The 24,133-nt window shown below is 36.5% G+C and overlaps 2 protein-coding genes across 7 annotated transcripts in view; both read right to left on the bottom strand.

The window, feature by feature from the left end:
• Window positions 1-1,601: 1,601 nt before the first annotated feature.
• LOC114463233 (T-complex protein 11-like protein 1) lies at window positions 1,602-18,674 on the bottom strand. 6 transcript variants are annotated; one of them, XM_028446638.1, is made up of 10 exons: window positions 14,164-14,227; window positions 13,233-13,308; window positions 12,982-13,111; window positions 12,822-12,906; window positions 11,159-11,379; window positions 10,093-10,229; window positions 9,220-9,374; window positions 7,319-7,500; window positions 5,634-5,806; window positions 1,602-3,835 (listed from the first exon to the last, which is right to left on the bottom strand). In XM_028446638.1, the coding sequence occupies exons 2-10, from the start codon at window positions 13,294-13,296 to the stop codon at window positions 3,603-3,605; spliced, it is 1,380 nt and encodes a 459-aa protein (XP_028302439.1). In that variant the 5' UTR covers window positions 13,297-13,308; window positions 14,164-14,227; the 3' UTR covers window positions 1,602-3,602. The 6 variants fall into 6 exon arrangements, with proteins under 6 accessions (XP_028302439.1, XP_028302440.1, XP_028302437.1 ...); XM_028446639.1 differs by having other exon boundaries at window positions 11,255-11,379; XM_028446636.1 differs by lacking the exon at window positions 14,164-14,227 and adding an exon at window positions 18,546-18,674 and having other exon boundaries at window positions 12,822-13,111.
• phc2b (polyhomeotic homolog 2b (Drosophila)) overlaps window positions 18,011-24,133 on the bottom strand; it is a 46,259-nt gene continuing 40,136 nt past the window's right edge. Inside the window, exons 12-15 of the mRNA XM_028446633.1 lie at window positions 23,943-24,042; window positions 22,595-22,709; window positions 20,336-20,660; window positions 18,011-18,717 (exon numbers count right to left, since the gene is read on the bottom strand). Of these exons, the coding sequence (XP_028302434.1) occupies window positions 18,563-18,717; window positions 20,336-20,660; window positions 22,595-22,709; window positions 23,943-24,042 (695 nt within the window). The 3' untranslated portion in view covers window positions 18,011-18,562. The remainder of the gene's footprint in view (window positions 18,718-20,335; window positions 20,661-22,594; window positions 22,710-23,942; window positions 24,043-24,133) is intronic.

Here is a 24,133-nt window from a genome sequence, read left to right as displayed (position 1 = left end):
ATCAATCTGAAATTGTGTTTTATGAAACAGATTGATTTATTGCTTGTGTTCATTGAAAAATACATGACCAGAGGCCCTTGAAAGAATAGTCGCATATTGAATCGCAGTCGCAATATTGAGGAAAAAAAAAATGCAAGTAGATTATTTTCCTAATTTATATTTATCAATAGAACACAGCGGTTAAAGATTGTGTTGTTTTCATTTGAAAAAAAAATCAAAAATGTGTTTTTGATCATTTTTTTTCTAAATCAATTACTAAACATTTCAGACAACCAGGTTGAAAAGCATTGCACTATGACTTTATCTGATGAAAAAATAAAAAATAAATCTCCAGTAGCTTTAAAAATCCCTGCAGAACCACCGAAAAACAGGTCTGTGACCCCCTTTTTGAGTCCCTGCCCACCAGTTGAGAACCACTGCTGTAGACCATTAATGATACAGGCTATTAAAGAGCATTACTATTATTTTAGGTCTGTTAAAGTTAGCGTGGAGGGTGAAACCTGTACCAGCATACGATGGGTGTGGTTTGTGTCAATGAAAAAGATGAAACTGTTTCAGATTTCAAAGCAATATTATGTTCATGAAATTAAATAATGCAAAGACTTCCCAAAAACACTCGTGCATTCTGTTGTCAGCTTTGGATTCTTCTGTTCACGTGGCTGAGCTGCTAAACTCTCAGCGTAAATATTGCAACAATTCTTGCTAAGTGTGTTCCCTGCTGGAGGAATTAGTGGGTGGTGAGATTCCTCTAATACAAACAAACACATTGTGGGTTTTTTTTTTTTTTTTTTTTTTTTTTTTTAGCGAATCAAGAATCAGAGTGAATCTGAAAACAAAAAAAAAACATGTTTGCTATTTCAGCTGTTGGTGAAATTTTAAAAAAAGAAATAAAAGAAAACATGATGTGCAAGAACTTTAACCAATAACTTTCAATCTTTGTTTTTATTTATTTATAACTCCATGAAAGAGTAAACACAGTCTGAAAACAAGTATTTTTATTGTGTTTTGAAAATATCCTCAGTGTGTACATTTTTTTTTTTTTTTTTTCTGAGTTCATGAAAATTGATTAAAAAAAAAAACCCAATTTGTTCCAACTTCAATATTTCATGTGTCCACATGCAAATGTAGCCTAACGGTGTTGAAATGTATCATTGTTGCTGTCACAGGCATTATGTGACGAGAAAAAAAAATTGACAATGCAAATTCTTTAAATAAAAACGTATTAAAAAAACAAAAAACATTTACAAAAAATATATTTTAAAATAATGACACCTGATTTTACTCCATATTATTTGCACTCGACACATAATGCCTGTAAACTTCATGGTATAATTTTAACAGTAATAAAATGTACCTTTTTTTTTTTTTCTAATTTATTATCTATTGAGAATATTGATCTTTAACACCAGCTGTGTCTTCAAGATGAGTATTAAATGTAAAAAAAACCACTGGACACTAATATTTACATTAAAATCAGGTTTAATGCGACACCACAACCACATCATTTTATGAAACAATGGACATTCATTTGGTTTAAAGTGAAAAGAACAGAATATTACCAAACATTATATATTTTCCACCACTATTTACAAAGTGTTTGTATAGTTTTTCACCTCCTGCTTTAAATGTGACTTTGAATTTCCTCATGAAAACACTTCTTTCCTTCTACACATTTTAATCGAGGCGTTCAAAGTTCCTCAAAAGAATTTTATAATAGAATTATTGTTCAGGATTCACTCCCTGCTGTGGTTTCTTTTTTAACTTCTACATTTTTTTCTTCTTGAAAAGGAGTTGATGCTGAAAAAGCTGCAGAACAATGAATAATTCAGCTTCCATGTCTCATATTTAGCATCTGACACACAGAGCACTGTGAAAAGGTTTTTGGAGAGGTGTGAAAACAACACTTTTAACTAAGAATGCCTTCAAAAATAAAGGTGTTTCTAGCTTTTTTATCTTTTTTAACTAACTAACTCTAAATCAAATCAATGTAATTTTGGGAAAACTTGATAATTTTGAAATGTTTCCAACACAGTTTCTGAAGGAAATCTGCTGATGATCTTTTGTAGATGTTTATGCGCATCCAACCAATTACTACCAGTTCTTAATATTGAGGTTGTGTGTTGGGGGTTGGCGTCCTACGGTAGAATAAAGTTGGGTTTAGTTGATCTTAAAGAGTAACTAAACCCCAAAACTTTTTTTTTGCTGAAAACAAACATATTTAGTACAATATTTTAGTCAAATTATTTCAATTTGGAGTATTTTGAGTACATAATTAGCATATCATACATAGTTCTTTGGAGATTTTATAGAATAGACTGGGCTCATCTTGTCTGCTCCAAGAGCCCCGCCCATAATCAAGGCAATTTTTTTTTTTAATTTCTAGCCTAGGACGCACGGCAGTTAAAACTAAACTTCATTAATTAAAACTAAACTTCATTAATTAAAACTAAACTCCATTAATGAAACTCAGCCTTAAAGTGTTGCACTTCCTGTCTGCTCTGAGTTTGAAACACTGCTAAACTTCTTCAGATCTTAAGATGGATGCATGTTATCATCTGCTGCTATAACACAATATTTACAACAGAAAGATTTTTTAAAAGACAAAAAAAAACACAGTGTGATCAAAAGGTTCTGTCAGTGGTTCCCAAACCAGGGGGCACGCCCCCGAGAGGGACATGTCATCACGACGGCGCGGCCTCGCTAAACCATGAGCATGAAAAATAGAAAAAGTTTTTTTCTTTGCACTTTATCGATAAATAACTATGATTACTGGTCTAAAAAATGTGAATACAAATTTTATCTCAAGAGATTTTAATGAGATTTGAAAAGGAGTAGCCAATTTCATTTTTTTTTCTTCTAATTACATTTTGTCACGATCGCCTGTTAAGGTGTGGCCAAGTTGGGCAAACAAGGACTATTTTAAAGTGACAATGTTTAAAAGGGGAAAAAACCCCTCGTACTGTATGTGGATTCTGCAATAGTTTCTTATTTCCGCCGACTTGCTGAGTCTGCAATCCTCAGCTCTCTTTGCTTCCTCAGAATTATGATCAACTAAACCAGGGGTGTCCGAGTCATTTTAGTTCAGGGGCCAAACATGGAGCAGATTGATCCAAAGGGGGTCGCAGATTTTAGGCATTGGGACAAAAAAAAAAAAAAGGAGAAATTTAAACATTTTACGCTCTAGCTTCCACTTCTGTGTAGAAATGACATGTAGAGTGTGTATTGCACCGTTAATATCCAAGCAATAAATGACAGACATTTTGGGACTACATGACAGACTCATTTTGTGTAATTTAGGGGGATTTTGTGGAACTGTCTGTGAGACTGGAAAAGCTCTTTCCATCATGCGTGATTAAATATGACGTTAGTCGTGTGATACAGGCAAAGAAAAATGGAGACCCCTGCAAATTTTGTAGCGTTTCATTACATTTGTGAATTCAGAGGGACTAAGAAAGCCACAACTGATTATATTTTGGTATTTTACGCATGGATTTCTTTGGTCATTTTGACTTTCGTCTGCGAGCCAAATGAAGTTTGACACATGTGACCCAAGCAGTGTTTTCTGCTTCATTTAATGACGTGTTTATTACGCCTCCCTACGCTCAGCGTGAACCCTCTGCATTAGCAGCGTGTCCTGGTGAAAACAGCAGCTTCCGTAGGATGGGCTGGTAGAAGGGACCGTAGACGGTCTGGTTGAACTGGACGATGCGCCCGAAGGCCGTCCCCAGCTCTGTGAGTTCAGAGCTCATCAGCCTGAGGGCAGCAGGCAGCTCTGGATGGCTTTTAGTGGAGCCGCCCTGCAGCGTGGCCCACAGGAAGCCCTGCACTCTCTCTCCTGTGTTGGAGCCACAAAGCCACTCATGAGCAGATTGAAAATCACACACTTAGCCACATATTACAACCTCTCTAACATTAACAACTCAACTAGGACTGTAAATGTGAAGTATTTTTGCCATAGTTGTCTGCTTATAACTCGGCTAGCTGTTACCACTAAAATCTTAAAGGGAAAGTGTACCTAAAAACCAGTACCCTTCTAAATATATGTTTAACTACAATCAATCAATGTAATGCAAAATAACACAATCTTGTTACTAGCCTAAAGGCGCGTTCACACTAAACGCGTTTCGGGCATCAAATTCATGCCTCACGCCCCTCGTTGGACACTTGTGCTCATTGAATCAGACGCTTGTCACAGGGCGTTGAAGACGCTCTGAACGCGCGTCCAAACAAGTTGGGAAGAAAGCGCGTTGAGCACGTTTTGGGGAGGGGCTTCTCTGTTGCCAGTAGTGTTCATACAATGGATGATATTGTGGCGATCAGTTACGTTCAAAATTCACCCAGTGACTGTGAAGTGGTGGAGAACATTATTCTTATATATTATATATAAGGCTGTGTTTCAGGTCGGATGTATTTTGGTGTGATGTCAGAGGGCTATAGAGAAGTGTTTGAATGGAGAATAAAGTTTGTAGTTCCTCGCTGAACACGCCGCCTCCCACCCCCGTTCATCGACTCTACATTATTTAAAGACCACCTTGGCATTATTTGCGCCGTTTCTGGATCCACCAGAGCTGCGCTCGGACAAGAGTCGCTTTCAGCGCTACTTCCGTCTCTCCCGTTCCCAGTTTGACGACCTGCTGACCCACATCAGTGCTCACATCTCCTACCAGGACACCAACTACAGGTGCTCTATGCCAGCAGAAGAGCCTGTCCATCTGTCTACAGTTAGTGTTTTTTTTTTTCATTATTCTGAATTTGTCATGGTGAAAAAAGCTCCTGATTGGTCGATGTGCCGCGATATGCCCCGAAAGTTTAATAACCCCAACTCTAGCGTCGGCCGCGTTGGAGGCGCCGGACGTCAAAAGCTTGAAATCTCAAAACGCACGGCGGACACTGTAAAGCTGCAAAACGTGCCGCACAGGAGGCGTGGGATGCGCAGCTCTCGACGCTTCTAGAAGCGCGTCCACCATATATTGTGTAAGCAAACCTGACGCTTTTGATGCTTTCGACACGTTTGGTGTGAACGCGCCATGAGACGGTAAAAAGGAAAATGAATGAAATGAAAACCTTAAAGATACATCTAATGTTACAATAATAAGAATAATAAATCATTTCATAAGGGTCATTTCAACAAATGGACCATGTTTCGGTGTAATGAATGTAATGACATTTTCACCAATTGTTCTTTAATAATTCAATAGGCTCACTGTGTATTTGTAGTTTGATCAGATTAACACTTTTTGAGATATGGACAATTTAGTGAGGTGTGTATTTTCTGAGAGAGTAGGTGGAGCTGTCCTGTATTACTGAACCAAATTTTAGTTTCCTATGTGATAATAATAATAATAATAATAATAATAATAATAATAATAATAATAATAATAATAATAATAATAATAATAATTAGAAAAAAAATAAATGATAAATAATTTATGTACATTATTTTTTTAGTTTTTATTGTATTGACTGGATCAACATTTAACTTAACTAATAAAATAAAATAAAAAATCTGAATCATCATAATAATACCAATAATAAAATAGTACGCATTATTAGTGTTATTTTACTGGTGAATGATTGTTCATTTCCCCGCCTTGGAATAAGTATAACTTCTTCTCCACGGGCTCATGACTCACCAACGAGTATGCGAACCGCGTTGTTCTTCATCCACAGGTCGGATATTTGACCCCGAAGAAGATTCTGTGTCTCCTGTGGTAGCGTCGCTCCTCTGTTAGCGCTCAACGCTTCATTGAGCTGCTGCAACACAGTCTCTGCCAGTCCAACCAGGGCTTCCTTCAGCTCAGATTCACTGCATCAACAAATACCAGCATTAGACCAGTTTACCAAGTGGATTTACTGGGTGTGAGCTGAGCTGAGCTGAGCTGAGCTAAATCCATCTATTCTCTACCAGGTGCTCAGTAAGAAGCCAAAATATGACACTAGTAAATCACAGACTGTTGAAGGACTCCCACCAAAAAAGACTTCTGTCCTCAGGGTTTGTGTCTTCAACAGTCTGGGATTACTCAGCCACACACTGTTTAAGGAGGAGTAAAGGTCCCATAGGAGAGCTCTTCTTCTCTGCTTCATTGTCTACTACATAACCGCACAGTTGGAACTGTCGGCGCCTGCGGTTGCAGATTCTGTTCAGGTTTTTCTCTTTCGGGAAACAAAAGAGGTTTACGTCGACATCTTTAACATTTCCTGATTATTTAGATCAGTGTTTCCCAAACTTTATTGCCCCATGTACCCCTTAGTCTTCATATCTTATAGCAAGTACCCCTGAGCTCATGTTACACATTATTTATTTGTGTCTGCAAGCTCGGCTAAACTCTTTCCTGTGTCTCGTCCAACATTAACCGTGAATTTAGGCCTTTTTATTCATCTATTTCTGATGTTTTGCTTGTTTTAGAATTTGAACTTCGCCTTTTGGTGTATTTTAAAGGGTTGTGCCACAAATTAATGATAAGAAAAAAACGTGTGCATGTAAAAAAAAACAAGTGTTTCTGTGTAGTGGGAGGTGTCTAAGTACCACGTGTCCACGTACCCCAGTTTGGAAACAAGTGAAAGTGTACATCGTGCTTATGTCTTGTATTATTTAATTCTATTGTAGTTTTTATTCCTTTATTTAATTATTGTTTGATGCTGTTATATTTCCTGTTTCCCTGCTTTTATTTTAGCTGCTGCATCAGCTAAATTTCCCCCATTGGGGGATCAATAAAGTTTTATCATATCTATCTTTCACTTTGTGAATCAAACTCAAACATGATCAAAAACTAAATTCTAGGGGTCACCAAAAATTCTTGATATCAAAATGGGGTCACCATAATAAAAAAGGCTGGGAACCACTGCACTAAATACTTTTTTCTTTCCACTCATTTACAAAATGAGATTTTTTTTAAATGTGTGCTATCACTCGTTCATTCCATCATTATGCTTTATAGTGGTTTTGAAATCGTTTTCTAAGCAAAGTGTTGTAGTCAGACAAAGGGGGTTCTTGGGCCAAAAAAGGTTGAGAACCTTGGAGGATCCCTTTAAATAACGTCAATCGCAGAAACAGACTGAGCTACAGTTTATCTGGAAGCAGGGTGTGTGTCCACCCTAATCCGTGTGTCCACCCTGACCTGAGCATTGCACACATGACATGCTGATGCTGTTCCACATTTGTCCACTAATCCCAGCACAGCAGCTCTCGAACAGAAAGAATGAGGTTACCAGGATCCGCTCTGACAGGCCAGTCGCCTCCTGTCACAACCATGGTACTTCCTCTCATACCTGTTTACCATGACAGCCCCAACATGCGTCACCAGATCTTTCATCTTACCTGGACTGACTGTCCTCCAGCAGGGCAGTGACGGACTGCTTGAGTTTACCTACAAATCCCTGCAGGGGGGGGAGGGCGCCCCCACAATGAGTGCTGGTCAGCAGCAGCACCGACGTCTCCAGGACCAGCGTTTGGATCCGCTGGGCCAAAGAGTCCAGACGAGCTCGGTCCATCAACACACTCTGTGGTATAGAAACCATACGTTTCATATCAGTGATGTTAAGATTTTATTTATCCAGACAACTGTTTTCAAGAAAATGACTTTGATCTCCTGACATGTTTCGACTGTCAACTGTCAGTCTTCCTCAGAGGGGTATGCCGATCGCTTAAATGTTTTTGTTTTTTTCTGGGTGTGAAAACAACCCATCAGGACACATAAAAGAAATCAGCAGATGTCTCTGAGGAAGACTGACAGTTGACAGTCAAAACTAGTCAGAAGATCAAAGTCAATTTCCTGAAAAAAGTTGTCTGAATAAATGAAACCTTTACATATTAATTTGCTGGATATCAACCATAGTTAAACTCTAATATGTGCTAATAAGAGGCCGGGAAAATGCAAACGAATGCTTGCCATTGGCTCTCGAAAATATTACAACCAATCAGGGAGCTAGATTTGTGTATAATCCCTCCTACTTCATTTGCAACAGGTCCAATAGTGCTACTAGTGAATCTTTTGGCTTTACTAGTACTCGTAGTGAGGTTTTGAGTGTACTGGTAGTACTCGTAAATAAACATTTAGTTTTAATAGTAAAGGCACACTTTTTGGCACACTACACTGTGCAAGTCCACCTTACCAGTAACGCCAAATTATCTACCAGGAGACAATTTTGAGTTACTAGTAAAGCTTTGAGTTTTTACTACTGACATATTATAAGGCAGTAATGGGCAACTGTCGGCCCGGGGCCACATGTGGCACTTGGTGTATTTTTGTGCGGCCCCAAAGTAAAAACACAAAATTGCTCTAAAAACGCATTAAATGATGCAAAAACATGCAAACCAACAGCAAAAATATACAAAATACACAAATGGACAACAATAATAAACAAAAGTAAAAAAATTTAACAATTTAAATACACTAAATTACTTAACACACAGAAATATATACAAGACAACAACTAATTACACAAAAATAACAGCAAAATATATACAAGATGACAACAAAAAAACACAAACATGACAATGAATATCAAATGACAGAAAAATAAACACAAAACAACAAAAATACACAAAATAAAATAATTCTGAAAACATGTAAAATTACAGAAAAATGTACAAAGTTACAGCAAATATACACAAACTGAATGCAAAAACACAACAAATGACAACAAAAATAGACACAAACCCTTTGTTTTTACCCAAATTCATGCTCAGATTGGTCATTATTCTAAATGCTGATATGAATATTTATAATGTCAGATCAGACAAGCACATTTTTTGTGGCCTCACTGTGATAAAAGTTTCCCATCTCTAGACGTTTCCAGGTGCGTCATTTAACCACTGTCGTCATGCATTCGCTCACCATGCTTTGTCATTTCTTTTGAATTGGTGAGTGAAGACTTTTGGCAAGAAATGCAGTGTATAATTAAAAATATATGAATATAATAAAATAACTGATAAAGTAATTGAAAATATAATATGCTAGCAGTCAATCAGCCAACAATTGATCCTGATGACTGAACACTCTGAGAATATGTGACAGACATGTTTTCATCATATCTGATGAAGGTCTAGAGCTGCTGTTTTACAAGCCTTAATGTGTTGTCATGACGTTTCAATGTGCAGCAGGATGACAAGGATCCTACGGGGATCCTGCATGTTCCCTCCGTGCTCAGTTAAACATGGTTCAGCCTGAGGACACGTGCAGTGTAACGTCATTGGATCATTTTGCTGCTAGTGCTGACCTCTGGGTATTTGTGGTTGTGGGGGTCCCAGTAGAGCAGACGGATGTAGGCCCTGTTTAGGACACTGAAAGGACCAGGATGTGGAGGATTTCCGCGTGCTGACATCTCCTCTGACGCCGCTGCTTGGAGCCAGGCGGTGGTATGATCAAGGGAATCTAATGAGAAACATTAAAATGTAAATACATTAGATTTCAGTCAGGATCACTTTAATCAAATAGCTTTATTTAGCATGCATTTAGATTTAAATCTGGTCAAAGGTAACATAGAAATATCTAACTCTAAATCTTAATGTTAAATTTTAAATTCAAATCTAAACATTAAATCTAAATGAGAAATGTAAATATCTAAAATGACACAAATATTGCTGTAAATCTGGTCGAAAGTAACAGAGAAACATTTAGATTTAACACTGAAATATTTTTACGAGAAAAAAAAACATCACAAATATGACTTTAAATCGGGTCAAAAATAACATAAAAACAATTCACATACGTTTTTTAAATGTGTTTTTTTGTTAAATGTTCCAAAAAGTTGCTGAATACATATATGATTAAGTATGAAGTAATGTACTTTATTGATCTTAGTCCCACTCTTTATGGGGCGGCGATTGTAAAGTTGCATATGCTAAAATAAACAGCAATTTTTTGCAACATTTAGCAAAAAACCAAGTTTAAAAAACGTATGTGAATTGTTTTTATGCTTCTTTTGATCAGATTTACAGCAATATTTGTGAAAAAAATGTTCTCACAAAAATATTTCAATGGTTAAATCTAAGTGTTAAATAATCAATCAAAAGTAATAGTAATAGTGGAGTAGTGGCCTTTATCCAGCCTCTGCAGGGAAGCACGTGATGAGGAATTCCTTCCTCCCTACCTGGATACTTCTCCAGGATCTGCTGGAACTTGGCCCTCTCGTACTGTGCGGCCTGCGGCAGCAGGTGAGGCCTGAGCGTCTGCAGGGAGAAGTTCGCCATATCGATCCTCATCAGCTCAAGGACTCGGAAAGTCTCCCTGAGTGAAGAGAAAAAAACACACAGTCATGTGGAGACAGGACCATCTACATGTGGGAATAAAGGGGAAAGCTTTATAGGGCCCATCCATAAAGTCAGCAAAATGATGGTCCATTGTTCTATAAATCTGTAATAAACACATTTATTGATCTGAATAATATCCACTGTTATCCAGGAAGTTTAGTATTATTTGTGCCATAGTATATAATCATCTTAAAGATGTAAATCCCTGTTGTAATCAAAAATAAAATAAGTTAAATGTGACCACAAAGGGTGGTAAAGGTGGTGAAATGGGATTTTAAAAACCACAGAAATTGGTGAAAAGTTTATAATTAGTGTGGCCAAAAAAATGGGCAGAAAAAGTGGAAAAAAGTGTTAAAAGTGTCAATATTGGCTCAAAACTGGCAAAATGGGGTGTAATGTAATTAAAAAAGTAGGAATAATTAGTTTAAACTGGCAAATAATGAGCATGAGAAATTGCAAATGTGGTTAAAAATGGCAAAAACATGGTGAAAAGAGGTTAAAAGTGACAATAATTGGTTAACTTATGCGACATTAGGTGAGAAAAGTGGTGGAACGGGTTTATGTCATGAATGTGTAAAATATGTGCAGAAAATGCATTGATATTTGATGGAGAAGTGGCAGGAGTAGAAGTGATGTCGCAAAAACGCATTAAAAGTCGCAAAAAAATATGGCGAGAAAAAGCGATGAAAATAGGTAAAAATATGTTGCAGAAAATAATAATAAAAATAATCAAATATTGGGCTGAAATTGTTGTTTTCATTAGCGGTTAACTTGAAAACAAATCCGCAGGTTGTATATTTTCCTGGTTTCCTATAGTGAAATATGTCAGCATTGATGCAGTAGTGACAATAAAACTAGTCTAGCAGAATGGGAGGTCCTACGTAGGTAACAATGAATGACTCTGACCTCAGAAGCTCCACAGGCTGCTGGAGGACACGCAGAGCTTTGACCTCGGGGTCCCGCACAGGAGCGCACAGAGACCCCATGGTGCTGATGACAAACCCAGCGATCCTGTGGAGGTCCAGAGCACCGTGATTGACTTCCTGTTGGATGAGCTCCATATCAAGCCCCTCATCCAACTGGGACCTCAGTCGGACTTGAGCAGGCAGGAGCAGTGACAGAAGCATCTGATGGAAACGTCAAGATTTCATCCATTTTTACAAAAGTTGCCATTATTGATATTATTTGACCAGAGGCCAGATTTTTCAAAGCAGACAATGTGAATGCATGTAACTGCATTAAAAATGGGATAAAAATTGGAATATTTAAAAGAGAAAATGTCATTATCTATTAATATTGCTATGCATATACTTGCATATATTATGTTTTTGAAGAAGAATAGTCACAATTTGTGCCTTTTTCAATAAAGGTGCATTTTTGACCAATTATTGCTGGGATGGGGGAGGGGCTACAAAATTAAAAAACCTAAGAACCATTGCACCAAATGTACACAACTTTTATTTAACCTTTTCCTCGTCTTGGGCAAATGTTATCAGAGTGGGGGCCATAACAATGTGATTGTCCTATTCGAGTGCATGCACATTATCAATGTCAATGTCAGCATTCAGAATAATGACCAATCTGATCATCAATAAAGGATATTTGTAGTCATCTACGATGTTTATGGAGTAATTTTGTGTATACATATCATCATGTTATGTATTTTTGTTTTCCTATTTTATCTAGCTCTCATTTTGTGTATTTTCCTGTCATTGTGTTGGTTTTTTCGAGTCATTTAGTGTATTTTTATTTTATGTGTTTTTTGGGTCATTCTGTGTGTTTACTTTGGGGGCTGCACAAAATTAGACCGAGGGCCGCTTGTGGCCCCTGCGGCACTAGTTGCATGTGTCTGCCTTAGAGGCTTGAGTTACCCATACGGTGCTGTAGTGTGTTTAATTAAAATTGGAAGTAAAAGTACGTTTATGCCAGTTTTACCGCAGCAAAGTGAGAATGCAATCTTTTAATTTGAAAATGTCTTATAATAAATAATAAGGTTGGGCTAAAACTTTTTGTTGCATTTGTATTTTATTGTTTACTATATTTTCCCCAAAAAAATCCTACTTTCATTTTTATTTATATTTTTATTACTCCTAGTGAGGCCTGTTTGAGACTTAAGTTTAAATGCCTGTTTATACTTTTTACCCATATTTTACTCTCTGATCACAGATGATGTTCTTCACTCATGTCAATGTACATCTGTCCAATATTGCAGCCTTGCGTATCGGCTGATATCGATATTGATCCCATATCAGCATGAATCATACATACTTTTTTTCCCCCTCTCTCTTTTCTTTAATAAAAAATAATGATGACTTATTTTGTAGCGTGGAATGTTAGTAAAGGTTTGATTAAGTGATGTCAACAACAGTAGGCATGAGAAAAACTGACCCATTTATTATTAATCAATTGGTTGCATACATTGTTAACCTTCAACATAATATCTACATTTGAATAAAATAAATAAAAAATTAATTGAAAAAAATAAAAAATGGGAAAATCTGGAAATTTGAATCCGATATTCGTTTTCAGTCTAATATCGGATGGGGACACCCCTAAAAGCAACACTTACTGCTTTGACTTTCTGCAGCAGAAGCACAGCGAGGCTATAATCTGGAGGATCACTGCTGAGCTGCTCCTGAAGACAGTCCCAAAAACTGGAGAAAGAAAAACCAAACATGTGTAAACATCTGTTTATTAACTGTCCAAAATTCATTAAGTCGTTTTCTCGCCTGTCTGGGATTTTGCTCTTGGGTTTGAAGCAGAAATCTTGGTTTACTATTATCTCATGAGCAAGGCTCAAGTTGGAAACACAATTTTCCAGCTCCATCAGACTGGATAATGAGGCAGTGGGTGGGCTCCCTGCATGAAATAGTAAAAAAAAAAAAACACACACACACACACAATCAAAAAGACCTTTGGTTAGTAACATTTTATTACTAGCGTTCCCTGAAAACTCCAGAAAAAATGAACTTCATCATACCTGCAGGAGAAGATGGAGAATCAGACGGGGAATCATCGCTGGCCTCAGATTTCTCATTTGACATTTTGACGACAATCTACAAGATTGATTTAGGCTGTCAATACAGCAGAAATGTAGCAGATAAGCTGAATATTTTCATGTGCCTTTCAATCATCGTAAACAAACAGAAAAAGAATAAATTAGATAATGTTTCGTTTTTGCTCTTGTAAAGAAAAAAAAAAAAATAGAATTATAAAACAGTAAAGGTGTTATTAGAGATTAGATTGCACAATATGTAGTGTTATAAAAAAGGGGAAAATAATACATGGTAAATACATTTAATTTAAAATGAAATTAATTACATAATGTTTCATTCTTCTTTTTTTTAATAAAAGAGCAAATTAAGCAAAATATTAGCATTAACTAAAATAATAAAATTATTATTCCTTTTTTTCTCAAAAAAATAAAACATGCAAAGCTTTTGCAATAAGATTGCACTATATGCAGTGGTAACGTTTGACGCAGACATTGTAGAAAAAAAGGGAAATTATGTAAAACCAATTCCAACTGATTCAAAAAAATGTGACAAGCAACTTTTGACATATTTATTCATATCTGTACCGGCTTTAACGTGCACGTAGAGTACCTGAAGAAAAACTATAAATAACACAAAAAAAAATAACAAAATACAGCACTGTGCTGCCCCAAATTTATATTTGAAATCAAATACTTTGAACCAATTAAATTAAGTTACTATAGCAAATCAAAAGGGTGACAAAATTGTCAATATACAATGTCAAAGAATTTTCGTAATGCTAATAAAAATGTACTGAAAATCCAGTTTATTTAAAAAATAAAAATAAATAAATAATAATAATAATCTGAAAATAGATTAAGAACAATTATTATCATGACTAATAGTAAAATATATGTATATCTGGAGGTTATTTACCTGGTGAGTTCGTTATGTGTTGAGTTTTTTTCCTCTTTACTAATATTTAAAACACAGACAAAACCGGAAGCGTCTGTTTAAAAATCCTCCCACCTTCAGTTCAAACCTGGGCGCAACCATTTTCATCATTACGAGGGGGTGAGGGGGTAAAGTGGACTTTAAAATATTATAGGAATTCAGAAGAGCCTCATACACCCAAACTGGTAGTTCTGAGAATTGCTGAACTCTAAAACGCAGCAGGAGTAAAACATGCCTTATTTGATAAGTTGAAAATTGTGGTGTAGTTAGTTTGAGTCGAGTTTGGTTTCGTCGAATCCAAAATAGTGGGCGTGTCTGAACGTTCAGTTGAGCGAGGTTTCCGCCCCACAGTTACAGTAGAAAACAGGTCTGAAAATACAGTTAAATAAAACTAAAATAAACTTAAAAACAGTTAAATAAAACAAAAAAAAAATTTAATTTAAATAATATAGGTTAAAATGCCTTTTCCCCCCACAAAGATATAAGGGATACAACAAAATGTGTTTTAAAAAAAAATAAATAAAAAATAAAAAAACACATTTATATAGTTGATTTACAGAGTAATACATTAACAGCTAAATAATATAACTAAAATAGCTGAATCTTCTGGGATTGAAACACCTTGTTCTTGTGAATTGCATAAGTACTGTTTATATTAATATATAAACAGCTTATATATACATACATTAAAGATAATGTATAAATAAATAATATATTGTGTATGTTTATTCATATTTTCATTTTTTTATGTTTTATAATATGTAAGGATCTATGTTTGGTTGTTGATCTATTAATGAAAACATGCCCACATATGATAAAAGTATTATTAAAAATAACATATGAATGAATTCATATTCTCAATAGCACAGAAGCTCATATTTAAAGTTTTTTATCTTTCAAAGTAAATACATTAATTTGGTTTCAATTCTAAAAAGATTTTAAACCAATATTGATTGTGTTTGGGTGTCAAAAAGGTACACAATTATTTACATTTTTTAATAAATCATGGCAATAACAGGACAAATTCAAAAAGTTTTGTAGCGTTTTACCAAATTAACCATATGGCAATTTTTAGAACATTTTTCTGTTCATATGCACAATAAAAACCCACAGAGACGGAACTGTATCGCAAATTCTTTATACCTGTAAGTAACTTTAGCAAAATGCTGATAAATACAAACTGTTGACATACAAAGTATCATCTACAAACACTTAACACACTTCAGACACCAACACACAATCCTCTTTTTAAGAAAAAAATAGACATAAAACTCCAATGCTAACAATATCATTATTGTTTTGTTTTTTTTTTACATTTGCATATCTCATTATATAAAACATTATGAAACTTCCGTATTAAAATAAAATGGATAACTTAACAATATGACGGTTGAACACTCTTCTTCACATAAACTGCTTTGCACATATATGGCTCTTTGCACTCTGGAGGTCTCACTGAAAAATGTGTGTGATTAAAAATGAAAGTCAACCAAAGACAAAGGGGTGATAAGTGCTGAAACCATGGCCGTGCATGAAGAACGCACCCCATATTGTTCCCTGGTTACTTTAAAGTCTTAACGCAACAGAGACAAGACGTCAATGTGGATCACTGAACAGAAAAAAAGAAAAACACTGTAAGTCGTTCGTAAGATGGTTGAATCCGTGAGAAAACGGGCGTGAAGGGGAAAATCAATGTCACAAAAACAAACTGCTTCAACTTCTCCTCTGCATTCAACCTTTTGTATTCCAAGTGTTCCTGTGGAAGGAGCATCAACTGAATCAAAATGAGCAAATTATAGAATGCACCTCTGCATTTACTCACTCACTTGTTCAAATAATCAGGAAAAAACCCCACAATTTCAGACTTGTTTTTGTATAAAACACTCATCCTTCCCGTTACAAAACTTTACTGCAGCACCTCGTGTTGATTTTTCCTCTCCTGGTTCATCTCAGGTCACATTAGAAAACCTGTTGTTCACATCCGTTTTCATCTGGATTAAAGTCCGTGTAAAGCACAAATAAATTTGTGTTGAGTTTGTCACACCACAGAAACGTGTCCTTGACCACTGAGCCAAATTTGAAAGATGAAAAAAATCGTTAAGTATATAAAATTAGGTCTCGAAATCATGGAAAAACATGCTGGGGGCGTGTTAGTAAGAGGCGCTGGAACCACGCCCATGCATAGGAAGGGCGCCATGGCACCGATCCGGTTTTGCCCCGCTGTCCGCTGTCTCACGATATTCATATAATCGCGTGAGAACGCACTTAAAGGTATGTGTTATAAACGCAACAATAAACCGGTCAGTGTTCCTAACAAAGGAGAACAAGAAGGTTGGATTCTGGATTTGTCATAGCAACAGCTCAACAGAGAAGAGCTAAAACTGCACCAGTAAAACATGAACTAAATCAAAGTTGCTGCAGTTTACAGTATGAGTGGAAACAATAAAGTGAATGTGATTTTGTTTTTACACATTATGACGTTTTGGTGATGTAGTAACTTGAAATATTATATTAAGTGATTTATTTTGAAAAGTAACTGGATATTTTATTGTGGAGTACGTGCTTAATTTCCTGTGTAGCTTCATTTGCTCTGTGCTGATTGATGCGTTGTGCTCCTGTGCCTGCCAGAAATAGAAGCCCTGCGTATATCTGGCGGAGGGCACCAAACTGTCTAAGCTGGGAAGGAGCAGACGCAGCGCAGTGGACCCCGTGGAAATTAACACATAGACTAAAGTGGAAACCTATCAGCTTTGGTGACGCAGCAGAGCTGCATCCAGTGGAAATTGGGGGTCACTGTGTCTATGTGAGAGAACAATGTGAAAGCGGCTCCAACGTCGATAGTGTTTCCAAAAGTGCTTGGATCGAGCCAAACAAGATATCAGCGGAAAGGTCTGCTTCGCCCGAGTCCGAATATGTGCATCTCTCACGGATAGAGTCAAAACTGCAGTGTATAAACATACTAATGTCATGAATAATGTGGAACCAGCGGACTCATTTTATTCCCCTGAGCCCGAATATGTGGATTGTTTTTGGCTAGGGGCTGAATTGCGCCCGCTGGAGGCCGCAAAAGTTTGGTGTGCTTCAGCAGCAGGGTCGGGTTTATGCTAATGAGGGTCACATTACGTAACGCGTCCCTGATTTCTGACCCGCCCATTAAATCTGGAACACAGAAATTGGAAATACAGTTTTTGAAGCCTCGCTCCACAATTAAATTAGAAATGGTTGAATGGCTTTGTACATGTGTTAAGGAATACATTTATGGCCTGTTTAATGTGTTTAGAAGAAAATGTCAGAATTTGCTTTAAAAAGATATGTCTCCTGCATAAGATCTGCTCCCAGGCTGCGTCGGGTAATATTCTGCTGGGTCTAAATACAACAGCTGCAATGATAATGAATGATGAGTGTGGGCAGGTTAAAGGGGAGTCGCATTGTGTTGAATCTTCCATTGCTGGTAACACCAACATGTATCAGGAATCACTGTAAATGTCCACAGTTGAAAGCTGGGTAACTTGGAAACTACGATCCAATCTCTGAGAGGGGCGGAGCTCCGCTGCTCCAATGCCTTTACTGGCTGAAAGTTGCGATAAGTCCAAAAATAAAAGGACACTTCCAATAAATCACTTTTTAGTAGTTTGCCAGCAGACGTTTGTAATTTCCTGCATATTTGCCCGCATATTTATTTAACCCTGATTAAATCTTTGTTCTTAAGTGAACATAATCATTGTTTTGGTCTATATGTTTACTTTTTAAATCATGTATTTAATGTATATTTTTGTTTTCACCTTTGTAATAATTTGCACTTGAAGCCACTCTAACATAAGTAATTTCCCCCCTTGGATTATCAAAGGATTTCTGATTTTGATTCCGAGCGCTAATGCTGAAATTCAATTGTTATTCATACATTTTTTTTACACATTTCCATACTTGCTACTTAATATTTTTGTAACCAAATAGACAAATTGGTTTAAAATGTGCTAACAGTGTGCTTTATTACTGTAAACTTAAATGTAAGTAAAGTGTGTCAGAGGTTGTTTTATTATTATTTTTTTTAATTATCTTAAGATATACAAATAATGCTTTTATCCGGGGAGCCTGATGTCACAGATTTGGACCTGGAATGTGTCCTCTCTTCAGATATATAGTCCCTAATGTATTCAGAGGGAGGCGACATTTTTGTGACATCCTCTGATGTCAGTTTATATGATAAACCAATGATGGTCCCAGGCCTTGATGTGATTGGCTGGTTGAGGTTTGATGCAGTGAGACGCTGTGGTGAAGGGATCCATCCAGCAGTGCAGAGAAGATGTTGCCATAGTGCAGTGAGCCACACACACACACACATACACACAGACACACACACTCACGCATGGACATGCTGCTGCTAGGAGTCTTTGAGCATGTTGATGCGTGCAAAGATCTTGAGAGCAGGTCCCAGCTTAATGTTCATGGTGCTCATCAGGTGGTCCTCCTTTAACAGCAGCAGAGCCTGTCCATCGATTTCCTGAGAGCGAAACTCGTCGGCTATTTCCTGACAACCTGCACGTGAAGAGCACAGCAACAACCTGTTAGTTATTGAAACACGAGCAGAACCAAAATTCATATCTCAACATTTTTTCTCAAAATGGCAATATATACGCTATTAATCTAGACATCTTTACCTCAATGAAGCAGGGGCGTCAAACTCATTTTAGTTCAGAGGCCAAACACGGAACAGTTTAATCTCAAGTGGGCCACAGATTAATGTAGAAAAACAAGTAATTTCAACATTGTTGTGTCCTAGTTTACACTTCTACGTATACGTAAAATACAAAATATGTAAGAAACCGACAATATCCAAGCAATAAGTGACAGAAATCAGTCCCAACAGGGTCTTCATTTTATGTTGCATTGATTTTGTGACTAATTTCTGTTTAATTAAGGAAAATGTTATGTAATAATTTCAGGAAAATGTTAAAAATGACTGACATCATGAGATACAAGCTGTGAGCACCTGCAAATATTGTTTTATTCACACAGTGAATCATGTTTTCTCGGTCATTTTTACTTTCTCCTGCGGACCGAATTGGTAGCTTTAAAGGGCCGGATTTAGAGCCCAGGCCTTGAGTTTGACACATGTGCTCTAAAAACTGAAAAAGGTTAAATAAAATGGTTCTTTGTTTTTTTTTTTGTTGTTCTCCACTTACAGGCTTTTCTCCCATCCTAACAAAACTTCAACAAAATGGCTAAAAAAATGTACCTTTAATTGAAAAAAGGCACAAATTGTGGCTATTCTTCTTCAAAACTTAAAAAAATAACATATTTCAGAAGAGTAACAACATAGTATTAATAATAAATAATAAATAATAATAAAGCAAAAGAAATTTGTTCGGTTGGTCGAGGGGTACAGATTTAGGTTGACTTTTAAATATTCTGATATTTACCCATTTTACATTCATGCATACATGCATTTTACATGCATTCACATTGTCTGCTTAGCAAAATCTGGCCTCAGGTCTGGGCCTCCAGTTTGACACGTGCAATAAGTCTTACCATAAACATGATTTAGGGTTAATATTGCTAATGCAAAATACCACACAGGCACATTTACGAACAAACCGCTGCACAACAGGACAGCACGTGTGAGTAAGATTTGTAGAGTGGATGTTTCAAGAAAGGCCCGGGTTAGGACTCAGCAATCCATATAACTGTGTTTTTCATGATGTTCAGATAGATAGACAGATAGACAGATAGATAGATAGATAGATAGATAGATAGATAGATAGATAGATAGATAGATAGATAGATAGATAGTTAGACTTTATTGTCTGTCCTGAAACAGTGACAGAAATTCTTTTTTTACGGCCACAACAGGAACACATTCAGCACAATAAAACATATTCACCACAATAAAACACATTCAGCAAAGTAAAACACACAAGTGAAATTATGTAATTAGTGAGAGCAGCAACTCCTAAAAACTTGATATATCCTGAATTTCGCACGCACGCACGCACGCACGCACGCACACACACACACACACACACACACACACACACACACACACACACACACACACACACACACACACACACACACACACACACACACACACACACACACACACACACACACACACACACACACACAGATAAAGTGAGATGCATGGTGGGCTAACCTGGCAGCGACTGGATGAACTCATACACTTCCTCCACGTTCCAGTTGGCCGGGTCGTTGGGAAAAAAGCGCTGACACAGCGATGGCGAATCCCTGCCCGTACAGCCCTCCTGGTCCGACGCTCTGCTGGGCTGTCGATGGACGGGTACGTGGGCCGAGGCTGGAGCCGGGGCTGCAGGTCCCGAGCTGGCGGCCGACAGGGGAGAGGGTGGCTCCTCGTAGCTGGACATGTCCGAACACGGGCTGGATTCTTCCTGACAGGGCTGGGAAGTGTGCGGCGTGGATACGAAAGCAGCGTGGCTCTGCTTGGGTAAAGGAGACAGCTTCTGAAAAAGGAAAACGGTCAAAGATGACATGAAGCCCCCACGTATGAGACACTAGCTGTGTTTACTATTGACCTTGTATTAGCATTAGCTTAGCAACAACATTAACTTAGCATTATTCTAGCATTAGCTATGCATTAGCTAAGCATTAACCTAGCAATAATAACAGCATTATTCTAGCAGTGGCTAAGCGGTAACCTAGCAATACCATTAACTTAGCATTATTCTAGCATTAACTAGGTATTAACCTAGCAATACCATTAACTTAGCATTATTCTAGCATTAACTAGGTATTAACCTAGCAATAACATTAACTTAGCATTATTCTAGCATTAGCTAGGCATTAACCTAGCAATAACATTAACTTTGCATTATTCAAGCATTAGCTAGGCATTAACCTAGCAATAACATTAACTTAGCATTATTCTAGCAGTAGCTAAGCATTAACATTAACTTAGCATTATTCGAGCAGTAGATAAGCATTAACATTAACTTAGCATTATTCTAGCATTAGCTAGGCATTAACCTAGCAAAAACATTAACTTTGCATTATTCTAGCATTAGCTAGGCATTAACCTAGCAATAACATTAACTTAGCATTATTCTAGCATTAGCTAGGCATTAACCTAGCAATAACATAACTTAGCATTATTGTAGCATTAGCTAGGCATTAACCTAGCAATAACATTAACTTAGCATTTTTCTAGCATTAGCTAAGCATTAACCGAGCAATAACATTAACTTAGCATTATTGTAGCATTAGCTAGGCATTAACCTAGCAATAACATTAACTTAGCATTTTTCTAGCATTAGCTAAGCATTAACCTAATGATAGGTTGAAATGGGTTAAAAAGGTTGAGAGCAGGAGGCGTAACTCTAGTGAAATTTCATCCAGGGGTGTAAATTGACTAGACTTTGCTGCAGGACGACAGACACTCAGAACTTCCTTATAACACTCCACATTCCTTTGTTGTTTAAGAAATGTCTTGGTCTCCTTCTGTCCACACGTACCGCGCCATGTTTTCTCGGAGCGAAGTGGTCATGTGACCAGATACTTAATGTCCTGCGACGTGCGTTTGCGGATGAAGTGTTTCCATTGGGCATTTGCGATACATTTTAATATCGAAACGTCTGAAAAACCTCCTAATGAAAGCGTAAAAATGTTTTAGGGATATTTGAGTATTTCCATCAAAAGTTTTTATTGCGCTATTTAGATTTTGTGCATTTCCAAGTGTAATGGAAACCCAGCTACTGATGTCTCATCAGGAAAACACTGCTGATCTGTTATTGTCATCGCAGTGGTCGTGATTAAATCTTATTCTGTACAATCACTCTAGCTGACAAACACCCTGCAGGAGGTTGATGAGGCAATTAGACGAATACTAAACACGGATCAGGCTAAACATGAGACAAAAGCACCCCCCACTGGAAGCTTAGGCCACATCTGGAAAAATAGACAGAATTCCCTCTGTAATAAAGTACAATCTTGTCTTTATAGTATAATAAAGAGTAAAAAAAAAACATATTTATTACATTTTCATATATGCACGATGTTCCAGTGTTCTTTCTTTTTTTTAAATTTACAAATAGGATATTTTAAATATAATGGAAAAAAGTAATAAGTTAAGATTTACTGAACGTGTTTTTATTTTTGTATCTAATTTTATTTATTTATTTTGAACTACAAATTTTTAAAAAAATAAGACTTTCTTTTCCTTCTATTTATTCTTTTATTATTACACACACACGATGTAAATATTCACTGATCACCTACTGTCATATTGCATTGCATATGTACTGTATTATGTCTGTGTATCATGTACAGTATATATATATATATATATATATATATATATATATAGTTTCTGTTTTCGTTGTGTCTAATAAAATAAAAAATAAAATAAAACTAGGATGTATCTGATCGAGTGTTTTCGTACCCGTTTCTTTGCCTCTACACTTGGTCGTCCTTGAGATCTTCGTCTCCAGAGGTTTGCTGGTTTGCTTCTCTCTGGGTGGAAAAGCCCCATTCGCTTTGTGCAGCCCACGTTGTACCTGTTAGTGACAACGGTCCTGTTTTTAGTGCCTTCACATGACAGCAGTGATGGAATCACCCAAGAATGTACACACCAGGGTTGGGCTCAATCATAATTGTAATCGCAAATGTGATAATTAATAACAACTATGATGTTATTTAACAAAATCTTTGTAATTGTATTTCTATGGAAACTTCTATGGAATTTCATTACAATTGAATTACTGGTAAATGCAAACCTGGTGAACCATGTTACAGTTCTATGGCTTACACATACTGTACGTAGTTAATTATTAAAATATGTTTTATATCAACTTGTACCCACAACCCGTCAGTTATTTTCATAATAATTATACAATTTTTAAATTAATTAAATATAAGGGGTATTCTGACAGAAAACTGGGTTCCTACAGCTTCGACAAAATTAAATTCAAGACTTTTTAAGACTTTTTAAGGGCTTTTGAAATTGAACTTAAGACCAACTTCACAGTAAACACAACTGGGAGAAAAAAATGCCACATCAATTACATTTAGTTGAGGTCAATTTTATGCAATTGGCGGCCACAAAAGTAAACTCACAAAAACACACAAAATGACAGTAAAATACACAAAAAAAAAAAAAAAAAAACCCCAAATCACTCAAAACACACAAGATGAATACAAAAATAGCCAAAAATCTATGAAACCCCAACATAAACCATAAAGAAAAATCTTGGTTCTGTTGTCGTGATAGCGTGACGCTACGGTAAATTATACATTTCTAAAAACAAATGTTACCATTCATTTTAAAATTTTGGACTAATTACAATCATAAAATCATACTTATGTGTTAAAATTTAAGACCTTTAAAACATTGATTTAAGACATTTTAATGCCAATTAAGGCCTTTTTTTTTTAGATTCATAAATTTAATGCCTTTTAAGACTTTTTAAAGATCTGAGCGAACCCTGGAAAAAAGGCTCATACGCCCAAATCTAAAATATTAATACCAATATTTTAATGGATAAGGAAGCCTAATGAGTTAACCAAGAGATGAGAAACTAATTGGATGACAGATAAATTGTTTTAGTGTATTTTACAGCTGATTTAAGACAGGGGTCAAAACTTAAACTCAAAACCGTTATCATAAGAGATGCTAACACAAAGTGAACACAAGAGGAAAGTTAAGGTTTATGGGTTTATTCATTAAAAGCTCAGTAATTGTGATTTGTTATAATTGACTCCAACACTGGTAAAAAACCAACATGACCAACCTTTTGGCGCAAACTACTGAGCAGAACCTTTTGGAGCCTTTGAAAGTGGAGGCGGCGTTGACCGCCCCGCAGTATTCACACGTCAGCATTGGTTCTTTTTCTGTGGTGGAGAAAAGCAGACATGGTTAAAGCTGAGCTGTTTTATCTGAACATACACATTCGGTCCACTCCGACCAAATTAAAAATGAAAA

Source organism: Gouania willdenowi, chromosome 5 (genome assembly GCF_900634775.1).
Source record: "Gouania willdenowi chromosome 5, fGouWil2.1, whole genome shotgun sequence".
NCBI classification, from domain to species: domain Eukaryota; kingdom Metazoa; phylum Chordata; class Actinopteri; order Blenniiformes; family Gobiesocidae; genus Gouania; species Gouania willdenowi.
Note: the sequence above shows the minus strand (reverse complement) of the source record. Positions and strands in the feature narration are given on the sequence as shown.